General features: G+C 22.4%; 4 protein-coding genes across 4 annotated transcripts; 3 read left to right on the top strand and 1 right to left on the bottom strand. All coding sequences in view use genetic code 6, as the record gives it.

Moving 5' to 3' along the window:
* Positions 1–1,338: 1,338 nt before the first annotated feature.
* TTHERM_00424680 (hypothetical protein) lies at positions 1,339–2,081 on the bottom strand (the record flags this gene model as incomplete). The annotated part of the gene is made up of 4 exons (XM_001013745.2): positions 1,339–1,609; positions 1,684–1,786; positions 1,838–1,912; positions 2,018–2,081. 4 exons carry the CDS (start codon positions 2,079–2,081, stop codon positions 1,339–1,341), a joined length of 513 nt encoding a protein of 170 aa, XP_001013745.2.
* A 1,636-nt stretch (positions 2,082–3,717) lies between these two features.
* Positions 3,718–4,368, top strand: TTHERM_00424670 (transmembrane protein, putative; the record flags this gene model as incomplete). Its single annotated transcript, XM_001013744.2, has 1 exon — positions 3,718–4,368. One exon carries the CDS (start codon positions 3,718–3,720, stop codon positions 4,366–4,368), a length of 651 nt encoding a protein of 216 aa, XP_001013744.2.
* Positions 4,369–5,878: 1,510 nt separating this feature from the next.
* On the top strand, positions 5,879–7,411 carry TTHERM_00424660 (flavin containing amine oxidase; the record flags this gene model as incomplete). Its single annotated transcript, XM_001013743.3, has 1 exon — positions 5,879–7,411. The coding sequence occupies one exon, from the start codon at positions 5,879–5,881 to the stop codon at positions 7,409–7,411; it is 1,533 nt and encodes a 510-aa protein (XP_001013743.1).
* Positions 7,412–9,462: 2,051 nt separating this feature from the next.
* TTHERM_00424640 (cyclic nucleotide-binding domain protein) lies at positions 9,463–12,879 on the top strand (the record flags this gene model as incomplete). The annotated part of the gene is made up of 1 exon (XM_001013741.3): positions 9,463–12,879. One exon carries the CDS (start codon positions 9,463–9,465, stop codon positions 12,877–12,879), a length of 3,417 nt encoding a protein of 1,138 aa, XP_001013741.1.
* Positions 12,880–14,830: the final 1,951 nt, after the last annotated feature.

The raw sequence follows: 14,830 nt of genomic DNA, 5'->3' as shown, positions 1-14,830 counted from the left end.
ATAAAATATTAAAATTAAACATTTTAAATAGAATAAATCAAATTAAACTATTATTTAAAAAACAAACTTAAAGTATATTAATCATTTATTTATTTTATATATTTTATTTCAAGGTGAAATATATATAAGAAATGAAATTTCTTGATAAAATTTAATTTATTTGCTCATTTTAGTATTATTAAATTTATTCCTTTTGTTTACTTTTTACTTACAATAAATGTCTTACATTCAGTTCTAAAAAGAAAACATTTTATTTGGAGTAATTTATTTTTTAAACCTGAGAAAATAAATAAACAAATATCTATGATAAAAGTAAATTTAATAAAATAACATAAAATTGAATATAAATAAATAATAAAATAAAAAAGGTAAAAGTTGAAAATTTATTATGATAACAAAAAATAATAATAATAAATGAATTTAATAAAACCTCATTATACAAATGTAGTTAATAATATAACATTATTTGTCTGTCTTAAACCAAATAGCAAAAATAGTAGATTAGCACATCTTCATTAAGAATATAAAAATAAAAATTAAAAAATTGGCATAATAGTATCAAAAGTTATTTGAAATAAAAAAGTATTTTCTATTATTTTATCATTGATTAAATATATAAATAAATTATTAGATAAAATGTTAATTTAAATGAAACATATTGGAAGGATGTAAATCTTAAAGAAATAGAATAGTTAATATGAATAAATATATAATATGAAAACACTAATTAATAATAAAATCTCTGAAGTAAAAACTTGTTATTTATTTATAGACTAATTGCTTATTACTTATTTTAATATTTTGTTTAATAACTAACTAACTAACTAATTAACTATGTTTATGGATGAAAGTAACTAATTATCTTTTTTACCACAAATATTTTTATGGAACGACAATAAATCAATCTTCTTGATAAGTATTATGTGAACCAATCAATCAATAAAAAAAAAGTATATTTTGAGGTTTTAAAAATATAATTAATCGGTATCCTAAATACTTTTTGACCATTGAAAGTTTTTATTGCATATAATTATGATTCTAGTGGAGGAGGTGTTAAGTTATTTAGATAGACTATAATTCAATTAATTAAAAAGAAGTGTAAATAAATAAATGCACACATATCCTAGCAAATAAGATATATTTAGATTTATAAATATTAATATATATATAGTTAATTTTTAAGTATAAGAAAGCAATCCATGTTTGTTTATTTGTTTTTTTGTTTATGGTTTCATTCAATTCTGATTGAAGATTTGAATTCCATTATTATTAAATTATTTTATGTTGGTTTGTTCAAATTCACTACCTACCACTTTATTTAAAAAATCTTTTTGAATTTCAATATATTCTTCTTAAGCCAGGAAGAGTTATTTTCTTTTTCTCATTCTCGTAAGGATCTGTAAACTACCTAGGTTATGAGAGTCTCTAAGAATTAAAAATTTGGCTCTAATGAATTTGCTCTTTCTTGATAGATTAAGACAGAGAAGGGAAGAATTGAGTTTAGTAGAAATAGTCATTTTTTTCAATTTTTCTTCTTTTTTGATAGCTTCTTAAGTCATTTATATAGTTATACCTCTTCATTTCACCAATTAGTCCACCCTCGTTCACTCTATTTGATTAAAATTATTAATAATAAATGCATTCATTTTGCAAATTTAACTTTGATTCAAAATATTTATTTACATAATGTACTTATCTCTCCCTGATCCATCAGACCTATAATGCACATGCTTAGCAGGTAAAAAGTTGTTGACACTTCTAGATTCTGTTTTAGTTCTGAAAGAACCTTTTTATATTTAAATTCTTTATTACTAATTCAATTCTATAAAAATTTTACCTATGCTGTAATTTGCAGGTTTAGAAGGAGCATCAAGAAGTCCTCCACAATTAAATCCTATATAAGAATCCCTTCCTATTCATAAAATTAAAAAGAATTAGCTCAATTACTTGCGAATCCAATTATGAACTGCTTTTATCGTAAAGAATAATAAGAATGATAGAAAAAATATTGGTTTACCTGAGCCATTACTTACGTAATTTAAGGCTTTAGGAGAAAGATGAGGTGAGTTGTTAGGAGGCATTTACTTATTTATCTATCTATCTTACTTCTTTAATCTTGTTATTTAGTGGTCTTTAGCTTTTTAAATTAATTATAGTTAGACTAATTTTTTTTATTTAGGTTGAATATAATTTATTAGAGTACATAAAACTCTTTAAAAGGTATCAGTATAGTCTATTTGCATTATTAATTTTAAATATTGCCCCTATAATCAGCATAGTGTTTGTTTGTTTGATTTCTTGCAATTTAGGTATTTGATTTTCGCGATCAATTTTCTCTCTGTCGTTTTACATAACTGATAATTAAATAATCAAGCATCGTCCATAATTAATTAATTTAACCTAATAGACAAACATCTTGATGACTAAGTTCTTTAATTATCAACAAATTAACTCTGCATTTACTCCTCACCTTAATAAAATTCTCATTTTTTGATGATCTATAAAATTAATTTTAAAAAATTATCATGAGAGAAAATGAAATAATTTTAAAAAAGAGAGAACTCAAAAATAGCTTAATTTAATTTAAAATTTTTACAAAGTACATAGTAAGTTTGATTTGTATTTTCGGTATTATTTCATACAAAAAGTAAACTTCTTAACTTACCTTAAAGATGCAATTATTCATTTAGATATTTAAATGTTTATTTATGTATTTTAAAATGCTTAATTAACATAACAATTTAGCTTTCTAAATAAATATTAATAAATAAATCAATCACTAAATTCAATATTAAATATGAAAAAAATTCATAAGAATAAAAATATTATTTTTTCTAAAAAAGTAAAATAAATTTGTAAATATGACAATTTAAAAGCTAACTAATGATTTTAATTAAAATATTTATTTTAAATATAAAATTATTAGCTTGCTACTAGCTAAAATCATACTTCTAATTTCTTACATATATCTATTCTTTAATTATAATAATTAAGATGTTTATTTGCTGTATTTTAGAGTAATTTAATTTGATATTATCACAAATAAAACCCTAAAAGTTTTTAAAATGATGGAAACTATTTTACAGTATATTTTCATTTTATAGCTAAAATAAAATTTGAAGTAAACCAATCGTAAGAATACTTTATTTTTTAGAACATAGTAATAAAATATAAAAAATTATTATTAAATTAGGAGGGAGAACCTTAAAAGAAGGCAATCTATTGATTTAAAATTTTATTAAATAATGAGAAGTTTGTTTTTAAAAATTTTTTTTGTATTGTTTTTAAAATTATCAAAATTTATTATTTTGAAAATCAAAAAATTTAGATTTGATCTTAATAAATAGTAATGATTATTTTGTTTGAATTATTGAAAGATTTTATTAAAAACTCTATATTTAATAAAGAAATTAAAAATCTACATATAATATGTAAGTTTCTTATGATGTCTCCTTTATTAAATGTGTCTGTTTAAGATTTATTATTTTTAAATAAATAAATAAATACTTAAAAAATTCATGTATAGTTTGATTATTTGTTTGTTTGTTTATAAGTTTGCTTGCTTAGAATATTCTTATAACAAATTAAAAATCATCTCAGTATAAAATTTTAGTTACTTTAAAATTTTCTTGATTTCAAAGCACGCAAAATATCAAAATTATTTATATTGATTGATCCTTCAATCTCTTTTTAGTTTAATATATCGAAGTAAATAAAATGTTTTCGAAGATTGCTAAATACGGATTTAATTTGTTGAATATAAAAAATTAAAACTCCACATTTTAAACAGTAAAAAGATCATTTTCATAAAAATCTGACTAGGTCTTTCTAAACGAGACGTAGTTTTTTAAGAAAGATTAAATGCTGATTGTTTACTAAAGTAAGGAAGGGACATTTTTTAGAGCTTTCTCTGCTGTTTTAGGAGGTCTCATGACTTATAACATCTACTCTTACTTTACCTAAGAAGATGAAAGCGAAAAAGACAGCAGCCTTCTTCTAGGAATTATATTTGGAACCACATTTTTGGTTATGTAGTGGAAAATCAACAAAACATTAAAGCATGTTTATCTTGATTCGAATGGAAGAACAGTTGTTTTAGATTTTTTTAAACACGCAGGATTTGGAAATGAGTTAGTTCATACAGAAACACTAAACATGGGAGGTTACAACTACTTCATTCACTAATTCACTTAAGTTCCTATTTTCAAATACAGATATGGAGGAAAAAAGAGATTTGGATTTCTTAAGTGGTCTTAAGCAAATGATATCGAAATACTTAAAAATATCTTTTAGAAAAAAACCTTTTTAATAGGAGATAATCCTTACGCTTCTAAAATATCTAACACTTACAAGAAGAAACACCAATGAAATGATTTATTTTTCAAAACAAACTTTAACAATGTGATAAAAATATCTATTTAAAGTTTTATTTTATATAAATAAAATGTAAATATTTCAACATAATAAAGCAAATTAAGTAATTCATAATTTAATATTTCTACATAAAATCTCAAATAATCTAATTTAATGTGGATTAACTGAAAAATAATTGAGAACAATTTTAAAATAAATTCTTTTTATACAAGTTAATTAATATTGTTTGATATTAAAATTCTTTTAATATGTAAAAATAAATGAAGGATTAATTTAAAAGTAATAATTTTCCTAACAGTCATTCATACTTAAAATACTATCCAACACAATAAAAGAATTGTTAAAATATTTTTAAAATTTTATTTAAAACTCTAAACTTAATTTTAAAAGGTAAATTAAGAATTGCTTGTAAATAATATTTAGTTTTATTTAGAAATATTTGATAATTAGATCCAAAAAGTAGAATATGATAAATGTAATAAGAAAAAGTAGAATTTCAATCATCTTTTTTTTGCTATTTAAAAGTAATTTAACAAAATTAAATATTGAGTAGATTAAGTAAATTTAAATCAATTTTATTTATTTAAGGAGAGTATGTCAGTTAATTTTCTATATTTTTTTAATTTGAACTTTTTAGTTATTAATTTATTTATCTTCTTTAAAAAATACAAATAACAGAAAATATATAAACTTTCTTAAAATTTTTAACATAATAATTTATTAATGAAGAAATTAACATAAATATTTTAAAAAATCAGAATTGATTGAAACAAAATCTACTTTGAATATTCGGTTAAATGTAAGCCTTTTGCATAAAAAAAATATATATTTAATATATATTATGAATATATTACATATATTAGAAATATATTAAATATATAAATAATATATTCATAATAAATTTAATATATTACAATATATTAAAATATATATTAAATATATTAAATATATTTTTAAAATATATATTTTTCTAACATTTATTTTTAATGTTTTTTTAATATATTTAATATATATTTTAATATGTTGTAATATATTAAATTTATTATGAATATATTATTTATAAATTTAATATTTTTATAATATATTTAATATATTCATAATATATATTAAATATATATTTTTTTTATGCAAAAGGATTACCTTTAACCGAATATTCATAAAATTTTATTTTAATGAAAAGTGATGAGGATAATGCGAACAAGTACTTTTCAATTGTTTACTGTTTGATTTACAAGAATACTAAAAATTATGAATAGAAATTAAAACTTAATGAAATTAAATACGTTTTTAATAAAATAAATAACAAATATCACATCATTTATATCATTTTGTATTATCAGATTTCATCTTTTCAATTGACGGACTGACGATTTATAATTGATCATTAGATTAGAAGAGAACTTTAAAATACAAATCTTTTCTTTTTTGATAAGATAATTTGATTATTAATCTATATTTTATAAAAATCTAATAATTAGAAACAAAGATATTTGATTAGGAAAAAATGTCTAATTAAGGTACTTAAACAGATGTTATAATTATTGGCGCTGGTCTTTCAGGTCTGCTTGCTTTGAAGAAAATAGTAGAAGAAGATAAGACTAAAAAAGTTGAATTATACGAAGCTCTTGATAGAGTAGGTGGGAGAGTTTACACTTATGAGAAGTAGGGATACAAATTGGATAAGGGAGCTTCTTGGATTGGACCTACTTAAACTAGGATGTATGATTTAGTGAAAGAATACAATTTAAAAACAACAGAGTAATTCGATGTTGGAAATAATATAATTTATTTCAAAGGTTAAGACAATTACTCAGAATATCTTTTTATTCTGCTTGTGATTGCTAATCTGTACTCTCTTTTTACTTAAACTTGGTTTATGGTTTCTAACATACTAATTGGAAGTATAGCATTGTATATTGTCTATTTCAAGTTCCTTTGTGATAAGAAGCTTAGAATGATAAAAAAAACTTACAAAGGAACCATTCCTAGCATATCTTTGTATAATCTACTTTAGTTTGGTATTTCATAATTCAAACTTGATTATCATGCAAAGAAAATCAATTTAGAGGATCCACACTCTTCTCCAAATGCTAAATAGTTTGACAGAATGACTCTAAGAGAGTGGGCAATGAGAGAGTTCAAGGGTGAAGATAATCCTGCATATAAAACATTTCTTTGTGCCACTGATACTATTTTTGGAGTAGATCTTATGGATCTTTCTGTGCTTCACACTTTATTTTACATAAAGACTGCTGGAAATCTTGATTTGCTTATGAATACAAGAGGAGGTGCTTAGTAAGATAGAATTGTTGGTGGTTCCTCCTAGGTTCCCTTAGCAGTACAAAAGTAGCTTAACTAATATATTCACTTGTCTTCTCCTGTAACTAAAATTGACAACAGTAATCCAGAAAACATAATAGTAACTTTCGAAAAAGGAAATACAAGAACATGCAAAAGAGTTATCATAGCTGTTCCTCCTCAAGCTATTTCGAAGACAATTTAAATCACAAACATTCCTTAAGAAAAGGTGAAAATGATGAAAGCAATGCAACATGGCTAGCTAATAAAAATCTTTTGTGTTTTTAAAACACCTTTCTGGAGAGATCAAGGTAAGACTGGTGCAGTTCTTTCTCCTGAAATATAGCCAAATTTAATTTATGACGTATCTAATGAATAAAATGGCATATTACTTTCTTTCCTCATTTATCCTCATTAGAAAGGATACAGAGATCTATCTGAAGATTTGAGATAAGAATTTATTCTATATCACTTAGGCTAGTTCTTTGGTGAAAAAGAGATAAGAGAAAACTTCCTTCTATTTAGTGATGACAATTTCACTGATGAAAAATATTAGCAAGGATGTCCAGTAGGAGTTTTTGGAGTTGATGGATGGAAGTTGCATGGTAAATTTTGGAAGCAACCCATCAATAACATTTTTTGGGCAGCCACTGAAACATCAACTGTATGGAATGGTTACATGGAAGGAGCAGTAAGAGCAGGAGAAAGAGCTGCATAAGAAGTCTTAAAATCTTTCTGAAGAAATTCAAAAAGCTTCTTTTGCTATTAAATTGAAATTTTACTTAAATTCAATAGAGATATTAAGTTTATGCAATATTTTATAAATATATTTGAAGTATATGGAATATCAATGTAATAAAAAACAATTTATTACTCACTTCAAAAATATAATTTAGTTTTATTTTAAATATTTTATTTCATTTTTGAGTTCAACAAAAATATTTTTATTTATTTATTTATATATTTTTTATATAATATTTATTTATTACTTCTTTATTTTATTAACACCAAAATAATAAGCAAAATACTCGGATAATATCAATAAACTATTAAAAAAACTACTTATTTTAATCAAGATCAACTAAAGTTTCACAACAATACATATAAACTGATCTTAATTAATTATAAGAAATTAAGTAAAAAGAAGAATTTTACTTTTATATAAAACACTAAAATTTATTTTTTATATTTTTCATATAATAATTTCAATAAATTTTGTAAAATATCCTTAAATATTTTAAATTAGAACAATAAATAGTTCATTTATAAAATAGAAGACTTTTTATCAAATTTCAAAATTTAAAAATTAAAATAGAACTTCTGCAAATACAAAAATTAAAATTTCTTATTGATAATTTTAATTAAAAAAAGTAAAATAACTGTAAAAATTTACAAAAACTCATTTAATTAAAATAAAAGTATTATTTTGATGCTTCTTGAATTACTTTTCTCTTTTTTTATAAAATATAAACTTTAGATAAAAATATTAGTTCTTAGTTGAAATACTTCTGCCTGAAATTAATGAATATCTATGAATTACTCTAATAAATTATAATTAAATTAAATATTTTTTTTATAAAATTCTTATTGAAGACAAAATCAAATATTGCCAGTTGTATTTATTTTGTCTATATAATATTTTTGTTTTATTAAAAATAAAAATTAATTTATGTTAAATATTTTCTAAATTTCTTAATGCAATAAAAATAGGATATTTGAATATAAAATCAAACGAAATATCACATTTATTCGACTGAAACTGAAAAAATTATTACAAGTTATGATTAAAAAAAACAATATTTTAAAAGCTTGCTATTCATTCATTTATTCGTTCTTAATTTTTTATAGTTCAAATTTTATAATTTAGATAAAAATTTTAGGTCGATATTATTTGAATTGACACTATTCAAAAGTTTTAATTTTTTTGGATTAAAGTTATAAGCAAAATTTTTGAATCCACAAATTTAATTAATTTTTTTGCTTTTGAATTTCTTTAAGAAGAAGAATCATTACGAAATGATTTCAGATAGTTTTAAATACCTTTGATTACTCTTTTCTCGAAAATAAATATTAATTTATTCTTTTAACTATTTATATCAAATTATTTATTTGTGTTGAGGTTGTTTTTTTTTATAGAACAAAATGCACTAAAATAAGCTGGCTGATTTTAATTACAGCAATTATTTAGTTGGGGTTATAGAATTGAAAAAAATATTTATTAATTTAAACACTTTCAAACAACCAAAATTAGCCAAAGCATGAACGAAATTAATTTCAAAAATTTTAAGGTAATAGCATATAAAACACACATCTAATAACACACAAAAAAGTGGATTTTGTTCAAAATTTTCTTTTATTTAAAAAGATTTAATTTTTTTTAATTTAAATTTCAAATGAAACAAACAAACAATAAATGTAGGTGAAATTTCAGATTTTTTATTTCTCTCTAAAACATTTGCATTTTCACAAATTAATTGATTTGAATTTTTTATTGCATATTATGAAAATTTATTACTTTGAAATGTTTTATCATCGTTCAAAGAATGCTTGATAAATAATCAAAAATTTAAATGCTATTTCGCTTAGTTCGTTCTTCAAGTATCTATCTATCTATAATAAAAATAATAATTTTGCCATAAAAAGATCTTACTTAACATAATATTGATTAAATTATATAATTATTTAATTTAAAAAGTTAGAGAGATATTTAATATCAAATAAGCAAATTATTTAATTAATTAAGTACTAATTCAAAGGTAGAGTAATACTTAAATAAATAAGTTCTATAAAATGAGCAAATTACTCACGCCTTCTATTGATCAAGGTAACAAAGAGAGCTAGAACATTATTGTAGAAGATCTGGAGCATTAGCATTATGGTTAAACATAAAAGTAGCCTTCATGGAAGGATGGAAAGCAGATAGAAAGCCTTACAAATTTATAAGTAGTGCCTCTCAAAAAAGGTGATTAGGAGTAGTTTAACAGTGAAGGTTATAATAATGAAGCTACAAGTCTGAATAAGATTTGTTCAGAAAAGAGGATAAGCTAAGAGAAGATGATAAACATAGACAATACAGGAATTAAATAATATTAGTCAAATAAAGGAAGTATGTCAGATAGAGGCATTGATGCTTGGGGTGAGAAACTAAAAAAAAGGCAGAGCAAGAATTATATGTATATGCCTAGGTAATCCGATGTGAGCAAAGATATCTCAACATCTATGGGGGAAGATCAAACTATTTTCGCCTTCTCTAAAGGACCAAATAGATACAAAATGACAAAAAGAGAGTCTGTTTTTGATAAGCCTAATTAAGAACATTTGTTCATGCAAAAGATGAGAAAAAGGGTTATGCGTTTTTTCTAAAATTATACTAACAAAGGGAAATTATAGTTTTACGAAAAATTGAGCGTTCATAGAACAATTAATGATAAATCTGATTGTTATTTTGATAAAAAATCTTAATTACCTTTTTCATGGATTTTTAATAAACTGTAAAAGAAATTAATTACAATTTATTCCCAAAGTTTTATTAGTAAAATTCCAGTTATTAGATAGCAAACCTATCTTTCTCTAATCCTTAACTTTTTAGTGATTCTCTATAATTTCTTGTTTTTCTTACTTCTTTCCATTATTCTTGTATTTCCTGATGTTATACCTGGTTCATAAACTACTCTCTATAAAATAACTCTTGGGATATGGATTTTTGAAGTCCTACTCAAATTGAACACTTCTACACATAAGGACTCAAATGTCATAACAAATCGAAAGCAAATAGTAGCAATTTATTTTAAAAAATACATAATTTGGGACTCTATTTCCTTCATTTTGCTCATATTGCTTATATTAGGAGCATACATCTCTTAAGATTTAGGCGATGGTTGGAGTGTTTACATATTATTTTAGATTATTTGCTTTGTTAAGCTATTTAATTTGCAAAAAGATTTAGAAGTATTTTAATAGCAGCTCTGCACTATGGTTAGAAGATATTATTTAATCAAGCTAATTAATTTAATAGTCAAGTTTTTTATCATTGGGCATATGATTGCTTTGATCTGGTATTTAATTGGAAAATTTGAATAGCGCTATTTGGGAGAGTCTGTTACTTGGTAAAACTAGGGAATTTTGTAGGATCCATCTTGGTGGAGATTATATTTAATGGCTATGAACTGGTCACTTATGATGATGACTACTAGCTAAAGTACAGGTACAACAGTCCTTCAAATATTTTTTGCAACATTTATTATGCTCTTTACGACTATAATTGCTGGTTATATGATTACTGTGACTGGCTAAATTCTATCAGAAATGGATGCTAGTGAAGAAAATAAAAAAACAGATTTAAATATTATTAACGATTACATGAGAAATAAGAAAATTTCTTCTAACTTACAACTAAAGGTAAATGTGTATTTAGATTATTTTTACCAAAAGAATTACCAGAAGCAACAGGAAGATACTAAGAATGTACTATCTAAAATATCTAGTGAATTAAGAAGCAATCTTTAAAAGGAATATTTTTATTAAATACTTTCTAAAATTGATTTTCTTAAATATAACTACACAGCCTAATCATTACAAAATATAGCAATAAAATGTGAAGAAATTGCTTATTTTCCTAATTAAACAATTTTTGAAGAAAATGATTACAGTAATGCAGCACTTTTAATCATTATAGAAGGCAGTGTTGAGATATATTCTCAAGTAGCTAATTCTCACGAAATAAAGGTGATCACTTAACTAAAAGAAGGAAATATTTTAGGGTAAATCAACTTCTTTACAGGAATGGCTCGTTCAGCTAGTGCGAGGTCAGTTGGGTTTACTAAAATAGCTAGGATAACGCGTGATAACTTTATGGAAGTTGTTAAGGATAACGAATAGGATATCCAGACTTTCTATCAAATGAAGGATAATATTTTGTTGTATGAAAATTACAGAGAAATGAATATCAAATGTTCTGCTTGCCAAAGTTTTGGTCATTTACAAGGCTCTTGTTCACTTGTTCATTTTAATAAGGAATTTGCAATACAAAGTGCAAAAGTTTCAAATCAAATCTAATAAAGAAGAGGAGTAAATCTAAATTAGAGAAAAGTTAACAAAAAACACAACACTTTAAAAAAACTTTAAGAAACTGTTGAAAAGAATTTGTAGTTATTGCAGACTGCATTATAAGACTCAAATTTTTATACCTAAACTCTAGAAAATGAAGAAGTTGAAGAGGATGGTGATGACTTGAGTTCATCATCAGAAGCAAAATTGCAAAATTAGAATTCATTAAAGAGCTAATAGCAATTAAAAAAAATACCAGAGCAGGAAGACGAAGAAGAGGACAGAAATTCTAACTATCAATTAATTAATAAAAATAAAAATAAAGAAAATTAAGAAGATAATAATACATAACTACCTTTCTCATCTTCATCTTAATCTCAAGCAGAGTAGTAAGATGGAAATGTGAACAGGAGATTGTTGTAAAATAACCAAATATCCTAATTTAACACCTAAAATGAAAGACTAGAATAAATTCATAAGCAATCAGACTTAATAAATTTAAACAAAAAAACTGATAAAACTGATGAAAATTAATAGTAAATTAAGATTTAAGCAAACTAAATATTACCAGAAGAAGCTATCAACAAAAAAAAATAGATAAATAAACATTTTAGTCCAGTTTATACTTAAAATGCTTAAAAATAAACCAGATTAGAAATGAAAATGAAACTATAAGAAATCAAGGACATATAAGAATAGGAAAATTAATCTAATTCACCAGACAGAAGTCCATAAAGTTAAAATGGAGAAGAAATGTTAATGTTTGATTAAATAAAAGAAAATTATCTACAAACTTAAAATACTGTCTATGATGAGCTAAATAGTAGCTACAATAATATCCTTAATAATAGTTCTACGCACGGAGGTAAGATAGATAAGAATATCAGGAAATACTAATCGATTATGGATACTTTTTATTGGAGCTTTGATAAGCAAAAGAATTATGACTTTTACTTTAACCATGGAAATGCATTCATTAAAATTCATTAGTACAAATACTATCAAAAGAAAAAAGAACTTAAACAATTTTAAGCTGGTGCTCTTATAAAAGGCATGCAGAGTAGAAGAAGTAAGGGTAGTAGAGGAGCATCGTTTTTGGTCTAAAAGATTTAGATGCTTTAAAATATAGGTAGCTTAGTAAATATTAAGTAATTAAAATGAAAGTAACAAATAAATAAATAAATAAAATTAAATTTCACAATAATATATATCTAATAATCTCCAAAACAATTCTAAAAATAAATATTTTTTATTTGTTAATTTATTTGTTTATAAAGCTAAAAAATTGTTTGAAGCTATTTAAAATGTTATCTTTTTTTAGATTTTTATAAACTTTTTATTTGTGAATTTTAACAACAGACAAACCTTTTTTATGAGAACAAATGAAGATATTAAATTTTACATCCCTAAATATGGAATATTTATTTATTTATCTATTGCTCTTTAAGGTGTAGTTTATTCTCTACTATTAAATATTTATATATGGTTAAATCCATCTTATTTTTGTAAGGTTATTTCTTTCTTAGATATAAAAGAGAAATTTATTTATTAATTAATAAATAAATAAAAGAAAATTTTTAATTGATATTATCATTGAATCTTTCTAATAATAAAAAATAAAGATCAGTTTTTTTATAGAGGAAATATAAAATTAATGCATTCTAAATTATTTAACAGATTTATTTTATTTTTTGAGAAGATTGAATAATCTCCTCACTCAATTTGCTTTGAATCTAAAATATTTGTTTTACCTGTTTAGTTTTAAAACTCATTATCTTACACACACATATAAAGTCCAAGAATAACAGATGGATTATTGAATGACAAATAAAGGTTGTTAAATTGTTTTGAAAACATCTTGCAATTTACTTAGACCTAAGCAAATAAAATAAATAAATAAATTATTTTATATCGAATCCATTAATTAAATGAATTCTTACATTTTAATACCCTCAAAAAATTAATATATGGTGAAACTAGATCTAGAAGTTAATATATAATATTTTGTTTCATAAAATTCAATAATTATTTATGCTAAAATATGTCATTTCTTTTCTTATTGATTATAAACTACATCTTTTTTTGCTTTATTTTATAAATAAATACTCTTAATGAAAATTTTAATTTAAATATTTCATATATTTTTTTATAAAATATTAAGAAAAAAATTATTGATGATGTAATAAATACATCATGCCAATATTTTCTTAAAAAAATTAGGATATAATTATATGAAAAAAACAAATTTAGACTTGATTTTCATACCAAAATCAATTTATTTCTTATAAATTCCTTTTTAAGCTTGTTCTTCAGTTATTTCGGCAACCAATATTATAAATAAATTCAGCTGAAAAATGGACTAATCTTTCTTCTAATGACCTATCTAGCTAATTTGCAAAAAAAAAGCAAATAAAAAGATAAATTTTAAGAAGATCACTATCTATGTCTATTTAAATTTAATAAAATAATAAAACTTTATAAGTGATAAAAATGTATAATAAATAAATAAATAAAAATATAACTCAAAAATATCAACTTAACACCTCAATTAAGAGAGAAATATTATTGATAATATTATACTTATAGGAGATTTTAAATATTCTACTAATAGCTTGAAATAAAGTAATTTATTTTAATGTTTATAAAACATGACATGAAGGAATAGAAAATAGTCTTGATTTTATTTTCTCTACAAAAATAAACAAAAAAATAAAAAAATAGAACTTTATTTATATTTAGCGAACTATAAAAGCAGAAACCATAAAAAAAGCTTCATATCTTGAAAAATTAAAATGAGCGTTAAAAAAATCTAAATATTTTTTTGTATTATCATACATATTTTAGACAGACCTCTATTTATTTTATTTGGTTATGGTATTAAGTAAATCCTAAAAAAGTGAATTGAAATTTAATATACACTAAGGAGTTTAATATTTAATCTAATTTATTGTTGAGACCATCTAATTATATTTATTAGTCACATTTACATAGAACTGTTAATATCTAATTGATTTCTGAATTTTTTTAATTCACTGATCAAATTTTAAAAATTAACTCACTATTCATTCTTGAAATATAATTTTTATTTTCTTCTTTAATTTTCATAAACCAT

This window comes from Tetrahymena thermophila, assembly GCF_000189635.1.
Source record: "Tetrahymena thermophila SB210 genomic scaffold scf_8254671, whole genome shotgun sequence".
NCBI classification, from domain to species: domain Eukaryota; phylum Ciliophora; class Oligohymenophorea; order Hymenostomatida; family Tetrahymenidae; genus Tetrahymena; species Tetrahymena thermophila.
This window is presented reverse-complemented; position numbering and strand designations above follow the sequence as displayed.